We start from the raw sequence: 14,495 nt of genomic DNA, 5'->3' as shown, positions 1-14,495 counted from the left end.
AGTAAGAATGACCCTAAGTGGAACCACTTAAATCTGGCAGCAAGGTCAAAGGTAAAGGAACCAGCTAGAACATCATTCAGTCATTTCTATGGAGGCACTGACACAACTGCTTGCTGGCTTTCCGCCTCAGGCCTTCCTTAATAGATTGTGCAGTTGATAAAGTGCAAGTGTTTTCTCAAACATATCTCCTCAATAACTCTGAAAAGTAGGACTACTCCATTTATTTATGTATTTCTTAAATTAAAAAAATGTTTATTTGTTTTTTAAGGAGAGAGAGAGACAGAACATGAGCAGGGAGGGGCAGAGAGAGGGAGGAAGACACAGAATCCAAAGCAGGCTCCAGGTTCCAAGCTGTCAGCCCAGAGCCCGATGTAGGGCTCGAACTCACAAACTGGGAGATCATGACCTGAGCTGAAGTTGGTTGCTTAACCGACTGAGCCACCCAGTCTCCCCAGGACTACTCCTTTTAAAAAGACAAGGAAAAGAGTTGGAGTCCACTGAGGAAGGTGGCACCTACCAATGGACCAAAGATAGTGAGTTTGGGATGCCCCATGCGTCCTAGTGAAGCTGACCCATGGGCGATGCTCAGGAGATGACAAATGGTGGCCAGCAGCCAGGATTTAACCACAAATCTGTAGTTTTTCTTCCTGGTCCACCCAGTGTTTTTGAAATAGGAAATTTCACATAAAAAGTCTACATTTCTAGCTTTCCTTGAAACACTGGAGTTCATCCCTGAGTATGAATTACCACCTGATCTCACTCACTGGAGCTGACTGGCTGTTTCTCCCTTTAGACATAACATGTCCTACTGGCCACAGTCCCCACTGCTCCCTATTGCTCTACACCTGGGCTCACTTCACTGGCTTACTTTCCATTTCTGTCCCTGTGGTCATTTAAGTTTGTGTCTGATGACCTATACCAGTAGAAGAATTTCTGACTCCAAAACCCCAGGTGTTTTTCGATAGCTGCAGGTTTGAAATTTGGGGCAGTTTGGAAATTCCAATAAATTTTGCTGTTGAGCCCTTGTCAATTTCTCTCTCTAGACTACAAATGTGGGACCATGACAAACCCATATGCCTAGCAGCTATGTAAGTCATCTTACAACACATAGGGTGATAAGTGTGACTGGAAATATATACTGAACCTCTTTGATACATCCAAATTATCTTTAAAATACAAACTGTCCATACAGAGGTCTAACATTCCTAGTCCAAGTTAATATGAAAAGCAGTAGCTGTGAGATTAGGATGCACAGAAATGAAACATTGAGATCTACCTGTTGTAAAGTAAACATATAATCATTTACCACAGAATATCTTCAAGGTGATTTCTAGTGGGGACTTAATTAGGCAGTGAGGGCATCTGTGAGAGATTAAGACCGGCATTTTCAGGGTTGGGTCTGTGTGTGGTGTGGTGTGTGTGTGTGTGTGTGTGTTAGAGGAAACAAAACAAGACAGAACAGCTTACCAATTCCAGACATTGTCTGTGGCCATAGGCAGCAGCATAATGTATGCTATTGTAACCTTCCTTGTCCCGGATAGATGGGTTTGCATCATTTTGAAGCAGAAACTCTAGACATCTGCAAGTATAAAAATGGGGTGTTATTTTAGAAAACATCTCTAGAGTAAAAGTTATAATTATTGTAAATATTCTCCTGTTATAAATGTTCCACAAAGCACTTTGTGGATTTAAGTGTTTCTTTAAAAGTCCTACAGCAATGGGGTGCCTGGGTGGCTCAGTCGGTTATGCTTCTAACTCTTGATCTTGACTCAGGCCATGATCTCACAGTTCATGAGTTTGAGCCCTGTACTGTCAGTGCAGAGCCTGCTTGGGATTCCGTCTCTCCCCCTCTCTGTTCCCCCCTCTCTCTCTCTCAAAATAAATAAACTTTTAAAAATATCCTACAGCAATGAAGGTTTATGTATTAAAAGTTTTACATGTTTGTGTTTTCTGTATCCATCTTTACTTCAGCTTAAAATAGCCATTCTAGAATTCAGGAAAAGCTTTAGGAACAAGAGGGTAGTTAAGTACCGTCCCCCACCTCAATTTATTGAAAGTACTATCCCCTCTTCACTGAGTTGTTTTAATGTCATTATCAATTATTGCATGTTTATCCATACATGGGCTCATTTCTGGACTCTGTTCTGTTACAATAATCCATTTGTCTCTTCCTGCATTGATTGGTTTTGTTTTTATAGTTTGCATACAATTGTATATTAGTTTCAGGTGTACAACATTGTGATTCAGCAATTCTATACATTATGCTGTGCTCACCACAGCAAGTGTAGCTGCCGTCTGTCACCAATGTTACTACAATATTATTGATTCCCTGTGCTGCACTTTTCATCTCCATGACTTATTTATTTTACAACTGGAAATTTGTATCTCTAATCCCCTTTACCTATTTTGCCCATTCTTCCGCCCCTATCCTCTGGCAACCACCAGTTTGTTCTCTGTACTTATGAGTCTGTGTCTGGTTATGTTTGTTTGTTCACCTGTTTTGTTGTTTCGATTCCACACATAAGTGAGATTATATGATATCTGTCTTTCTCTGACTTACTTCACTTAGCATAATAAAGAATAATTCTCTTTTTCCTTTTCACCTTAAAGTACAGAACCTGTCTGTCGTCAGGATTACTGAGTAATGAGATTTTGAGTTCCACGTTCAAAAGATGAGCTCTCAAATGTAACAAAGAAGTGGTCAGGCCATTACAGCAAGAGAGAGGGATCTACTTTTAACCTTGCTATTGGAGACTACCATCAATCCAAAGGTTAGAAAATGAAAATTAGGAAGAATAAGAAAATAACAACAGCAAAAGAACTTAAGAATAGCCCAAATAATAAAAAGATTAAAGGAACGGGCGAACACTTAAAAAATATAAAAGATTAACTCAGTAACCACATCTGAAGACAGACGCTTAAATTGCATCACTATGTATAGACTAGAACAAAATAATTAATAATAAACTTAGAAAGCCTTTTCGGAAAGAATTATAATTTTTCTAAAAGAGCCACAATCTTTACAATGGGTTGGAGGTAGGGGTGTGATGTGGCTCCAACTTGGCTGAAATGCCCCAAAGCCCAGGACACAAGTGCCGGGGGATGTAGGAATTCTGTTCAAGGTCTTCTGGTCAAAGAGAGAATAAGTAGTCAGGAAGCACCACTCCATAATTTCAGTTTTATATCCATGGCAGTGGGACAAATGTGTCCTCTACAAGGTCAAGCTGATTCAATTTCATACTCAAATCAAAATTCTCAAATGCTCGAATTATACTTACATCAAAATATGCAATGGAAGCATGTACATTAAATAAGACCATCCAAGGGAAAATGCCTATTGTTTCCTCAAACACTTTATTTTTGGTTCTATTTTTTTTAAAGTTTTTACTTTAATTCCAGTTAGTTCACATACCGTGTTATATTAATTTCAGGTGTACAATACAATAATTCAACACTTCCATACATCATCCTGTGACTCAAACACTTACCTATCTTTTGGCATAAGGCAAAAGGAGTAAATAAGTCACACATAGAGACGATTAACACAGATATTTTAATTTCTAGAAAAACTGATAAAAGACACAAATTTTTTACACTAAATATCTACAAGTTACCTGATTTATCCATCAAATGCTCCATAATAAATCAAACTATTATTGGAGTTCTGATATCATTCTGTCTTTGGTGATTTGTACCTTAAAAGGAAGTCTTTTTTTATTTTGGCAATTAAATGTCCATGGACGGGATCCCAGGTATGACTCATTTTAAATAGAATTTGGCTCTTGAAATAAAATCATTCAATAGGAAAAGGGTTCTAGTGGATTCACAACCCCCAGCTCCTGAAAGAGTCACATTGTAAAAAGCCAGTTGGCGGATTTAATACGTAATTCGGAAAAAACTTGGAATTGCTCCCAAAGTGTCATTTACCCCAGGATATAGCTGAACTATACTACCAGCAGTGTGATTTGAAAAAACAACAGCACTGTAGAATTTGAATATTCTCCATATCGTTTCCAAGGGAAAATACATTCCAGTTTTAACTGGGGATGCTTATCTCTTCTCCTCCCAGGGCTGTGGCTACCACTTTGGGCACCTGCGCTGCAAAATCAAGACCTGCACGTTAAGTCAGAGATGTATCTGGATGAGAGATGTAGCCTCTCTGCTTGGAAGAGCTCTCAGGAAGCCTGGTTCCCTGCCTCCCTTGCCTGTCCTGCTTTTTCCCTCTCCATCAGCCGTAAGAGGGTAAGAGGGCTGTTCTTGGCACGATTTCACTGGAGAAGGGGGTGCTGGCTGATGTGGCTTAAAATTCTACAGTCTTTGAATATTATTAAGTTTGGAATATTAGGGCAAAACCTTGGTCATTCTGCTTTACTCATGGCCATGTTTCCTGTCCCCACCCCAGTAACAGCCCAAGTTACGTCCCACAAACTGTATCAGGGCCACACTTTCTAACTTCTCTTCCACAATGGTCTGGACCTGGGAGGACAGCCCAGTGGACAGTGGGAAGACCCTAGAGGGGACACAAGCCTTCAGGTCACAAAGAAATTGGTTCTTCTGACAACTGGAGAAGAGAATAAACAAGTTAGGAACTGTGTGGGTGCAGACTCTTAAGAGAACTGTATCCACTAGTTTCAAGGAGGCAGGACACAAAGTGTGGGCAGTAATCATTCCTTTGTTCATTTGTTTAACAGTCACTGAACACCAGCGACACGCTGGCTACTGCACTGAGCAGAGCACAACCTTCACACTCTGCTTTGTTGCACAAGGACTCTCAGAGGATGAGGCATTACAGCTTCCTGTGCATCAACCCCCCTGGGTGATGGCAGGGACTCTGGCCCTTGTCACAGTACTAGCTAAGTCTCTGCCAGAAGCCAGAGAGAGAGGTGGGATGAGGTGGGGCAGGAGAAGTTGTGGGAAAGAGTGAAGGACTGTTTGTGAGCTGATGTTTGTGGGTTGGGGAGGGGAGGGAGAACACAACCACAGTATTGCACGCTGAAATTTCAAAACATTTATTTATAGGACCTGGTAAATAGTTACCCCCAGGTCATTAAAGGAGAGCTGATGGCCTGAGAGGAGGCTTAATGTGTCCCCTGAGGCATATGATGCATGGCAGTCAAAAATGATATTTAAGACACCTGTTCCTAAAAACTGCTAACCAATCACAGTGATGGTCTTGGCAAAAGGTTCAATTTTAGGAAGAGTTCCTTGTGTAAAAATAGCATAATTAAGGGATATATTAAAAGAACCATTTCCTCTTCACTAAAGGCAAGCCCATATCGCTTCCTCAATATCCCAAATCAAACCCTAGAATAGCAAGGGCTGCCCTACGTGACAACCCAGAAAAGCAGACAAGCATCAGTAATTACAACTTGTGCTTTAAGCTGAGAAGAAACTTACAATGCGGCTTCCTTTTCCTTCAGCTCTCTGGCTCTTTCAAGTTCTTCTGAATTTTCATGGGCATTTCCTAAGATAGTCTTACTTCTCAACATAAGGGAAAGAAAAAAAATTACAATTATTTGTTTTAATGGCAAAGCTGCTAGTGATTTTGGTACAACTTCTATCTCAACAACTTTTCCCCCAACCCAAAAGAAATAAGCACTCCTGATTTTCATTGAGGATCTACGTGGTTCTCTTAAAGGCCATCCAGTAAATCTATTCTCTCCCAAGAAACCCAACTGAGAACATGACTTTCCTAGAATTTCCACCCTGGTTTCAGTAAGGAAGACAACAATTAAGTCGTCCTCCCCTCTATAAATATCCTAAACTCCCCAAGTAAATAGGAGGCAATTTAGCTTAGACCTCCCTGACTCCTACCACATTCCTTGTTGCCTCCTTGTCAGTTCAGCATCTCACTTATCCAGGAATGGGGTTCTAGTCACTCTTCAACTGACAGAGAAATTCTTCATCACATAGGATTCCTTTCTCAGCTTTAACATTGAAGTGTACTTGCTCCCACATTCTTTTCTAAGTGAGCAGCATAGAGCCTGCTATGTAGTAAGGTCTCAATAAATGTTTGTCGAATTAATAACCTATGGGTCTACGGGACCCAGAGTGTAGGAACATCAGATTTGCCAATATTATGTAAACATAAAAAGAAAAATAGTGTTTCCCAAACTGGAAATATGGATTATAATCCATTATGGAATTATGAAATTAATTTAGTAGACTGCAGTAATTAGGGTTTTTTTTTAACAAGATAAAAGAGAAAATATCAGAATGATCACACATAGTAAAAGTAAATATGGTTTTATGAAATTCTGCCTCCTTTTTACACACACACACACATCTATATAGACATATAGGTATTTAAAACCTATATATTTGAGTACATATACTGGGTCATGACATCAAATGTATTTCTTACCGTGGGTCACTGTGTAAAATATTTAAAAGCCACTGCTGTATACGAATAGAATTTAGCACTGACCCAGAATCAATTCCGTAACACAGAGTGGCAAGTAAGTCAATAGTTCTCCAAACAGGGTCACCAAAAGCATTCCTCTGAAGGAGGCCCTGGTCCTCAAGTCTTTGAGAACAATCTCATAAGCTGTGGGCACCTCTCACACCATTTCCACCTGACCTGGTTCACTTCTGCTTTTCATCCCTGGACACCTAGAATCCAAACATGTCCAGGGCATCCAGCTTCCTCTTTCCAGCTCCTGATAGAGCATTCTTGCCCAGGTTTGGAAAGAGTGCCAATTTTACACATACCAACGCTGGATTTGAAGGCTATTGGGATTATACATGGATGGATATTTTCGACATGTGACGTATTTATTAGCGAATGTAAGTTTGAGAGCCAATGAAGCATTTAAGTGGTGATGATGGCAACTGCAGTATATGACAAAATAAATCACAGCTGATCTCGAATGAACTGAAAACATGGGCTTGACAACTCCACTTGGCATTCAACCCAAAGACGAGAGAAGAGAAATAATTGGGCAGTGACACGTAATAATCAAACATAAAGAGAGCAGAATGGGAAAACTGGGGTTAGGGATGAGGCAATTCTAACTCCTCTGGCCCTGGATGAGGGAGATTCTTCACTCACAGTTTCCATGAGGCAGTATGAAGAAAACTGAGTAAACCCTCCCCCTGTAGCCATACCCCCAAAGTAAATTTGAGCAAGGCTGTTTTTACTTTCTATCCATGTCTGATGCAGCAGCATAGTGCAAAGCTGTCCGTCCCCAGTCATCTGTTTCATTAACGTTGGCCCCTGTGGTCACTAATGTCTCAATACAATGGAAATGACAATTTGCAGCTGCATAGTGCAAAGGCGTCCTGAAAAACAAAGAGCAATTTCTTACTTCATTCAGTCTGAAAAACAGACCTCCCCCCACCCATCATCAGCATTAGCACTGACAGCCTTATTCCTGGGAGTGGGGAAAGCTCTTCAGCTCTCAGAGTGTGGATGCCAAGGGACATGCCTTCATTTGAATTTATACATTGGAGCTGAGGATACAAAGACAGTGGCTTCAGGCACGGCCACCTACCTGAGGATCTACCCTTTCTTTCCATTCCTAGTGCCTATCCTGGTTCCGATCTACATTACTGCTCTTTCAGACTATTGCAATACCATCCCTATTGGCCTCCTTAGCTCTAATCAAATTTCTATCTATTTCTAATTGGTATGAATGAAGAACTGGATTTTCTAAGGTCCAATACCCACATACGACATCCTGTTCTAAAGCCATCGGTCCTCTCCACTGAGCAAAGCCTTGATTCCTTAGTCTGGAATGGAAGACCTCCCCAAGCTGGGCCCAAACTACCTTTATAAAGTATCTGTCTCTCCCCTGGATGCACCCATTACTACAAGCCCTGTGGGGGTAGGGATGTAGGTTAATGGGAAGAACAATGCCCATGAGCTATACCAAACCACATCCCCTCTCTGGGCCTGGGCTTGCTCACCCTTGCTTCAATAAGGACCTGTGAGCAGCTGTCCCCTAACATCTATTTTAGGTCTAAAATTCCTAGAATTTTACATGCACATGTAAATTTATTACATGTATAACTCATTTAGTTTCTCCAAGCCACTTTTATTCATCTATTAGAAAAGGATAATAAGCATCCCCATATATCTCATAGAGAGACCATGAAAAACCAAATGGGTAATATATAAGAAACACATGCACCTTATAAAGAGTAAGGCATTGCAAAAACATGAAGCAATTTATTTTATATTACTTATTTTTAGTCCCCAATTATTTAACAGTTTATCTGGTGTGCCTAGCCAATATTTAGGGTATAATAATCAAATGAATTACTTTATATCAAAGTGAATAACTTTACTTCAAGAACTATTGATTAATTTTCAAGTACCACTCTTTTATATTTTAAAGTCAATGTATGGGCTCTTTTACTAGTTGACTTTCTCCTCTTTCATCCCCCCAAAAGTAAATTATAAGTATTTTACAAGATCCAGTCCTGTTCCTCAGGAGAGCCATGGACAGGTAAGAGGAGAGACAAAACAGAGAGTCCACTAGAACAGTGTGATATGTGCTTCAGTTGTGAAGTATGGAGGGTGCCAGGGGAAGGGGAGGGAGGTGTTACTTAACCTAAGTCTGGAAGGGTGGTAGGAGTACCATAGGTAGGTTGGTAAGAGAAGACATCTGTAGCATCTCCAAGAGCCAGGGTGCATGTGGAGAGGAGGGGTAGAGAGATGCATGGAAAAAAAAAAAAAAACTGGAAGAAGACACACTGACATTTCTAAACAGAGCTGTGAGAGGAGATGCCTTCCTTGGGGCTTGTGCCTGCTTTGTTGTGTTTCACTACAAAAAGGGATTTCCTTCTGAGGACAGAATCTCCCCAGCTAGCTTCCCTGTTTACCATTTCAGTATAACATGATTTCCAGATGGATTGCTCCCCACTCCTTTTACTTAGGCACTTGAAGCAGAGTTCCCTGTTTACATACCTCCCACACTTGTCCTTTTTATGGAAATCTGCTCCGCTGCTCTGCAAGAGTTTTATACATTCCACGTTACTAGAAAGACAGGGAAAACATTATTAAGATGGCAGACGTCAATTGCTGGGCTACCTTCAGAAAGAGCTGTTTTTGGTGAAGTGTGGGCCAAGATGGAATGATAGTTCCAGCTTTAAATTCTGCTAACACAAAAACAACGTGAACATATGAGGAAGGTAATATTGCAAGGATCTAAAGTTCCTGGAATTCCTTTTTCCATAAATCAATGCATTAAAGAGCCTGATGGAACATTTTCAATTCCATGACCAAGGTATTTAATTATTTTTACATGGTTATTATTACATGATTAAACCTTTAAGTGATGGTTTCATCATTTATCCTGAAATTCTCTTTCAAAAGCATCAAGGGTTTGGGAAATAACCCCTTAAACATATGATGATTTTGCATCACCTTTAAACAATGAGCCAGAATGGAGAAGCATTACCTTTTATCACAGCAGAATGAATTCACTGTGATAACCGTTTTCAACCCAGACTCTCCATAATGGAAAATAAAACAGCTGCATTTCCCTGCCTTTGTAATATAGGTAAATAAATGTGCAAAAAATAAAAGGCCAAAAGTGATGTAATGGAGCATAGTGATCTTCCAAAGCTTCTTTGTCATTTGCAGAAGCAATAAATCATATTTAGTAAAGAAAAAAGGACCCACTGAAGTGAATTTTCCTATTGAAGGGCATGTAGCTAAATATTAATTCTACTAGGAATTTCAGATATGTATCCAGAATGGTGTGTTTCCACTTTCCGTGTAGGTCTGATATTTTTTTCAAATGTCGGCATAAAAAGAGACAATCATCCATTATTGTTTTAAACTTGGAATGCTGAGAAGTAGTCTCAGATTTACTATTTTATTATCATTTAAATATGAAAAATGATCTCATTAATGATGAACCTGAGCAGGGTCCCCCCCCATCCACCCTTTGTAGTCACCTCTCTCAGAGAACTAGCTGTTTCTGTCATAAAATATAAGAACTTTCTGAGACCATTACGTGTCTGTGTAGCGTGCCCATTGATAGGCACCTGTCTCTTACTGAATGAACCCAAAGGATCAAGGGCAGAGGCAGATCTAGTTGTGTGGCTCATGAGACTCATTTGGGGAGAGGGGTTGGGTAGAGGGAGATTCATTTAAAAAATAATACATAACCATGAATATAAAACTAAATACAAGATTTTGGAAGGGACCCATGCAAATAAAGGCCCTGAGGTTTCACAGTCAACCCACCTCTGATAAAGAGGTAATGCCTTTGATAATGTACAGATGACAAATGGAGAGGTATTGCTTCTCCTTAAGGACTAGAAACTTGATTAAGAACTAACACCTTACCCAAACAAGGTCATCTGAGAGAGGCCATGTTTGGTCAATATATGGTCATATATCAATAACATATTGATCAGAGGCTTAATTTCACCACTGATATGAAGAAGAGTACCTGATTAAAACATGCTTTCTACAACTTAAAAAAAAAAAAAAAGGCAAGGATTAAATCATTTCTTGCCTATCCTTTGGGTTTTCTTGACCTTTGTTCACATTTAACCATTTAAGTACTTAAAAATCAGCTTTGAAATAAGGACAAAAATATCTGCAAATAAACATGAACTAATTCAATCTTGGATTCCCTTGCGCATCATCCATCTACTAGCAACAACAAAAGAAGAAAAACTTAGGAACAAATCTCAAATTATTTTCTTTTGGTAGCGTATCAGCTAGATACACATTCTATAAGGCTTGAAGACCTACAATTTAAAAAAAATAAGGAAAAGGAAGAGAAGAGAAAACACAAGAAAAATGATTTTCTATATGAGATGGGCCAAGAATTTTTCTTTGGAAGAACAAACGTACAATTAATCTGCAAGTGGAATAGTGATAGTGATATTTGGTGTTGGTAGAAATGATTCTTTACCCATCTTACTACAGAAATTGACTTTGATTCACAGACAACTTGAGTCAATGAAGATAAATTAGAGGAGTTAAGTCATGAAATAACAACTGAAATTGCTAACTACTCACCCTCCTGCAGCGGCAGCATGAAGGCACGTTCTTCCAAATTTATCTGGGGTGTCTATTTCAAAGCCTGCAGACAGCACGTGCTCATTACTAAACAAGGATACTATGCTATACTTTTGTCCTAGTTAAACCACAAGAAACATTGCAGAGACAGAAAAATCAGTTAGTAGAAAAACCAGAATGCAAGCAATTGTAGTCAGAAAGAGGTTGTCATGGAAACGAATGGTAACTGCTCAAGCTTGGCAATTTTATAGGAAGAACCGTGAAGTCTAGAAGAATTTATTTTCACATTCAGCCCTGGGTGAACCACAGCCCCATATTTCAATCCCAGGGTAGAAATTTATGAAACCAATTTGAGATAAGTAGGGCAATAGACAGGCAGACAGAACACATGGAGAAAACATGGACAGCAAAGGAGTAATCTTAACATGCTGGAGTAGATATTTTCTTATGTGTATTATTAGCTTCCAGTTGGTTTAAGATCTGGGAAACATGCTTTCATGCAGGGATTATTTTTAAACATGCCAAAAGCAGTGAAAGCAGAATCAACCATAGGTAAAGCACTTAAAAGGAAAAAAATGCCTCTGGGATGTCTGTTGAATTAATTCATAAACAATCTTTGCCTTGCAGACCTCTATCACCTTTGAAAGCCAGGAACTTCTTAATACATGGAGGTTGGCAGAAGCAGTGATAAGAAAGATTAGCAAAGCTCCAAACCAGAAGGAATTTCTTGGTTCTAAACAGTCCCATATTTAAAAAAATAAAAATTAAACATAGGTGGAGGGGGATCGAACTGTAGTGATTTTTCAGAGGCCACAGAATGGGGAGGTAACATGACATTTCTACTGTCAAAATGTGGGGAATTGCCCTTTTTCCTTTGTTGAAAAGATTAACTGTTAAATCCGCCATTTTCAGCCTCGAAGGTGTTTTTTCTGATTACAACAAACTTCCGGTAAGCTACGGCCATCCCTTCCTGCCTCTCACTCTGGATCACCCAAGCTTTAACGTGAAAAACAGACAAGGCTCTCATTCTGGGGCAGGAATACGGACACTCAAACAGTAACAACACCAAGTACTGCTGGGAGCTGTCCCCAGACCAGGTCAGGAATATCATGAAGTGCAGGCAGCCACTTACTCTAATCGGACACCTAGAGCCGTCTGGCTCATTTACAGGACACATTAAGCCTCATCTGTGGTAATGGGGTTACTTACCCGATGATAGCAGCTTTCTGCAGCAGTCAGAGTGAGCATTTAGGGCAGCTAAATGTAAGGGGAACATGCTATGGATTCCACACCTGAGGAGGAAAAGAACGGAGCAGCTCAATGGTAACAGATCTCAAGATACATGCAGAAGAACAACAACCTTTCTAGAAGTTCTCTGATGAAAATGAAATCCACAACACCTCGCTTAGGGACTCTTGCCTGAAATAATTTTATAATTCTTTCACTCAGACAGGAATTGTGGAATCATTTTCTTAAAAAAATAAAATCCTAAACCCAGAACAGAATTAAAAACCCCTAACAACACGGAATGTATAACTTCTTTTCTTTTTAACTAAAAAAATTTTTTTAATGTTTATTTATTTTTGAGAGCAAGAGAGACAGAGCATGAGGGGTGGAGGGGCAGAGACAGAGAGAGGGAGACACAGAATCTGAAGCAGCTCCAGGCTCTGAGCTGTCAGCACAGAGCCCAAAGCAGAGCTTGAACCGTGAGTAGATCTCACGAACTGTGAGATCATGATCTACTGAGCCACGCAGGTGCCCCGAGGAATGTATATCTTCAAGAGAATATTCCCTATAAATGGTGACTCTACACTGAGAATTAATTTACCTTTTTTTTTCAGCTTAGCAATTTTATGTCAGCAACCTGTTTTACTCAGCAACCTGTTTTATTCCTTGAATTGATGAATAAATACTATTGACTCATTATGTGCTAAGCACTTTGCTAAGAATTAATAATGACTGTATTATTGAAAATAAAACTTTGGATGAGAATAAAAACTAGTGTTTACCTTTTGCAGGTGCAATGTCATCTTCCTAATAAACTTTTATATTGCACATTAACCCACATCAGGACACGAGTCATGAAAATGTGCTGAAGCGGTAAACATTATCTTGCATACATTTCATCAATCTAGCATATTTTCCCTAACAGTATTACAGAAAGAATCTAGAAAAGGACTTTTTGGACTGATACCCCAGCATAAAACAGTCCCCAGGATGATCCCTTAAGGGATCGGCAGCCTTCTGATGGCAGTGCTTTTTGCTTTCAGAATCAAATCCTCCTCTTGCCCATCACCTCTCCTCGAACAAGGACCCAAAGCCGTGTGCGGAACTGTAGTTCCTAACAAACAGCATCATCAGGAGTTTCCTGTGTACTTATAAGCATTTATAATGTTAGTGTTCATTTCTCAGAGCATCTTGTTATATTCAAACACTGTATTTCAGATTTTGTAAATCCTCTGCATAACACTAGTATGTATACTTACACCTGCAGTATTAATGACCTAAGTTTCTTCTCTGCCATAAAGTTGCCATTTTCAGATTCTACACTGCATTAAAAACCACATACAGTTTGAATTTGTTAGGTTTCAGATACATGAATTTTATTTGCTCTCCTAAAAGCTATTATGATGTGTGTGAATGTGTGAAAGTATCTACATATTCACAGATATTTCATGGTATGCAGTGTTTTGCCAAATCTGAGTCTGCCAGCAATTAACCACCTCTCTCTTTCCGTCAAAACTTCTCTCTGCGTATCGGTGTTTTTGTTCAGTCTTCCCTCTGTTCGTTTCTCTTTCCCTATATGGAGATTTCTAACCCAGTGTATATAATAGCTGGCATCCATCAAGAGATGCAATTTGCTTGTCTTCTGGGCAGTGTCATGTGGAGGAGAACTGCTTGTAATTGCCTCTCTCATCATTTACAAAAAAAATTCTGAAAAGCAATTGCACCAGTGACAACCTTGATGCTCATGGAAGGAAGAGTGAGTTGAGTTGGGGGATGGGAGAGAAGCCTTTCTATCTATGCTGCTGTTTAAATTGTTCCCTCTTGATTCCAGTGAAACATAGTAATTTTGTAAAATGTCTAACATGCTTTAAAAACACCTTACTAAATGGAATTTTAAGCCAACGAGACTTTACCTAACCATTTTTGTTTGTTTAGGGCAAGTAAGGCAAAAATATATGATTATATGAATATCTCTGGATATTTTCAAGAGAACAACAATATTTTCTAGGATGGTTTCAAGTTCCTGAAAGAATGTGCCTGAAATTAGATTGGATCTCTCAAGATTTCTTTGATCCTTTCCTCATTCGTTAAAAATAATTTTAAGAGGCACCTGGGTGGCTCAGTTGGTTAAGCATCTGACTTCTGCTCAGGTCATGATCTCACAGTTCGTGAGTTCAAGCCCCATGTCGGGCTCTATGCTGACAGCTCAGAGCCTGGAGCCTGCTTCAGATTCTGTGCCTCCCTCTCTCTCTGTCCCTCCCCTGCTCACAGTCTGTCTCTCTCT

At 39.6% G+C, this 14,495-nt stretch overlaps 1 protein-coding gene across 10 annotated transcripts in view; it reads right to left on the bottom strand.

Moving 5' to 3' along the window:
• Window positions 1-14,495, bottom strand: part of ANKRD44 (ankyrin repeat domain 44) — a 324,230-nt gene that overhangs the window by 97,379 nt on the left and 212,356 nt on the right. For 4 of the 10 annotated variants that reach the window (XM_019428337.2, XM_019428342.2, XM_019428339.2 and 1 more), the window contains exons 11-16: window positions 12,194-12,276; window positions 10,985-11,102; window positions 8,912-8,980; window positions 7,141-7,281; window positions 5,398-5,481; window positions 1,468-1,579 (exon numbers count right to left, since the gene is read on the bottom strand). In XM_019428337.2, the coding sequence (XP_019283882.1) occupies window positions 1,468-1,579; window positions 5,398-5,481; window positions 7,141-7,281; window positions 8,912-8,980; window positions 10,985-11,102; window positions 12,194-12,276 (607 nt within the window). The remainder of the gene's footprint in view (window positions 1-1,467; window positions 1,580-5,397; window positions 5,482-7,140; window positions 7,282-8,911; window positions 8,981-10,984; window positions 11,103-12,193; window positions 12,277-14,495) is intronic. The other 6 variants (XM_019428338.2, XM_053906648.1, XM_019428344.2 and 3 more) reach the window with 2 other exon arrangements.

Source organism: Panthera pardus, unplaced genomic scaffold, assembly GCF_024362965.1.
Source record: "Panthera pardus isolate Hobbes unplaced genomic scaffold, ASM2436296v1 HiC_scaffold_10, whole genome shotgun sequence".
In the NCBI taxonomy this organism is placed as follows: domain Eukaryota; kingdom Metazoa; phylum Chordata; class Mammalia; order Carnivora; family Felidae; genus Panthera; species Panthera pardus.
The sequence above is the reverse complement of the archived record's forward strand: the minus strand, read 5'-3'. Positions and strand labels throughout refer to the sequence as shown.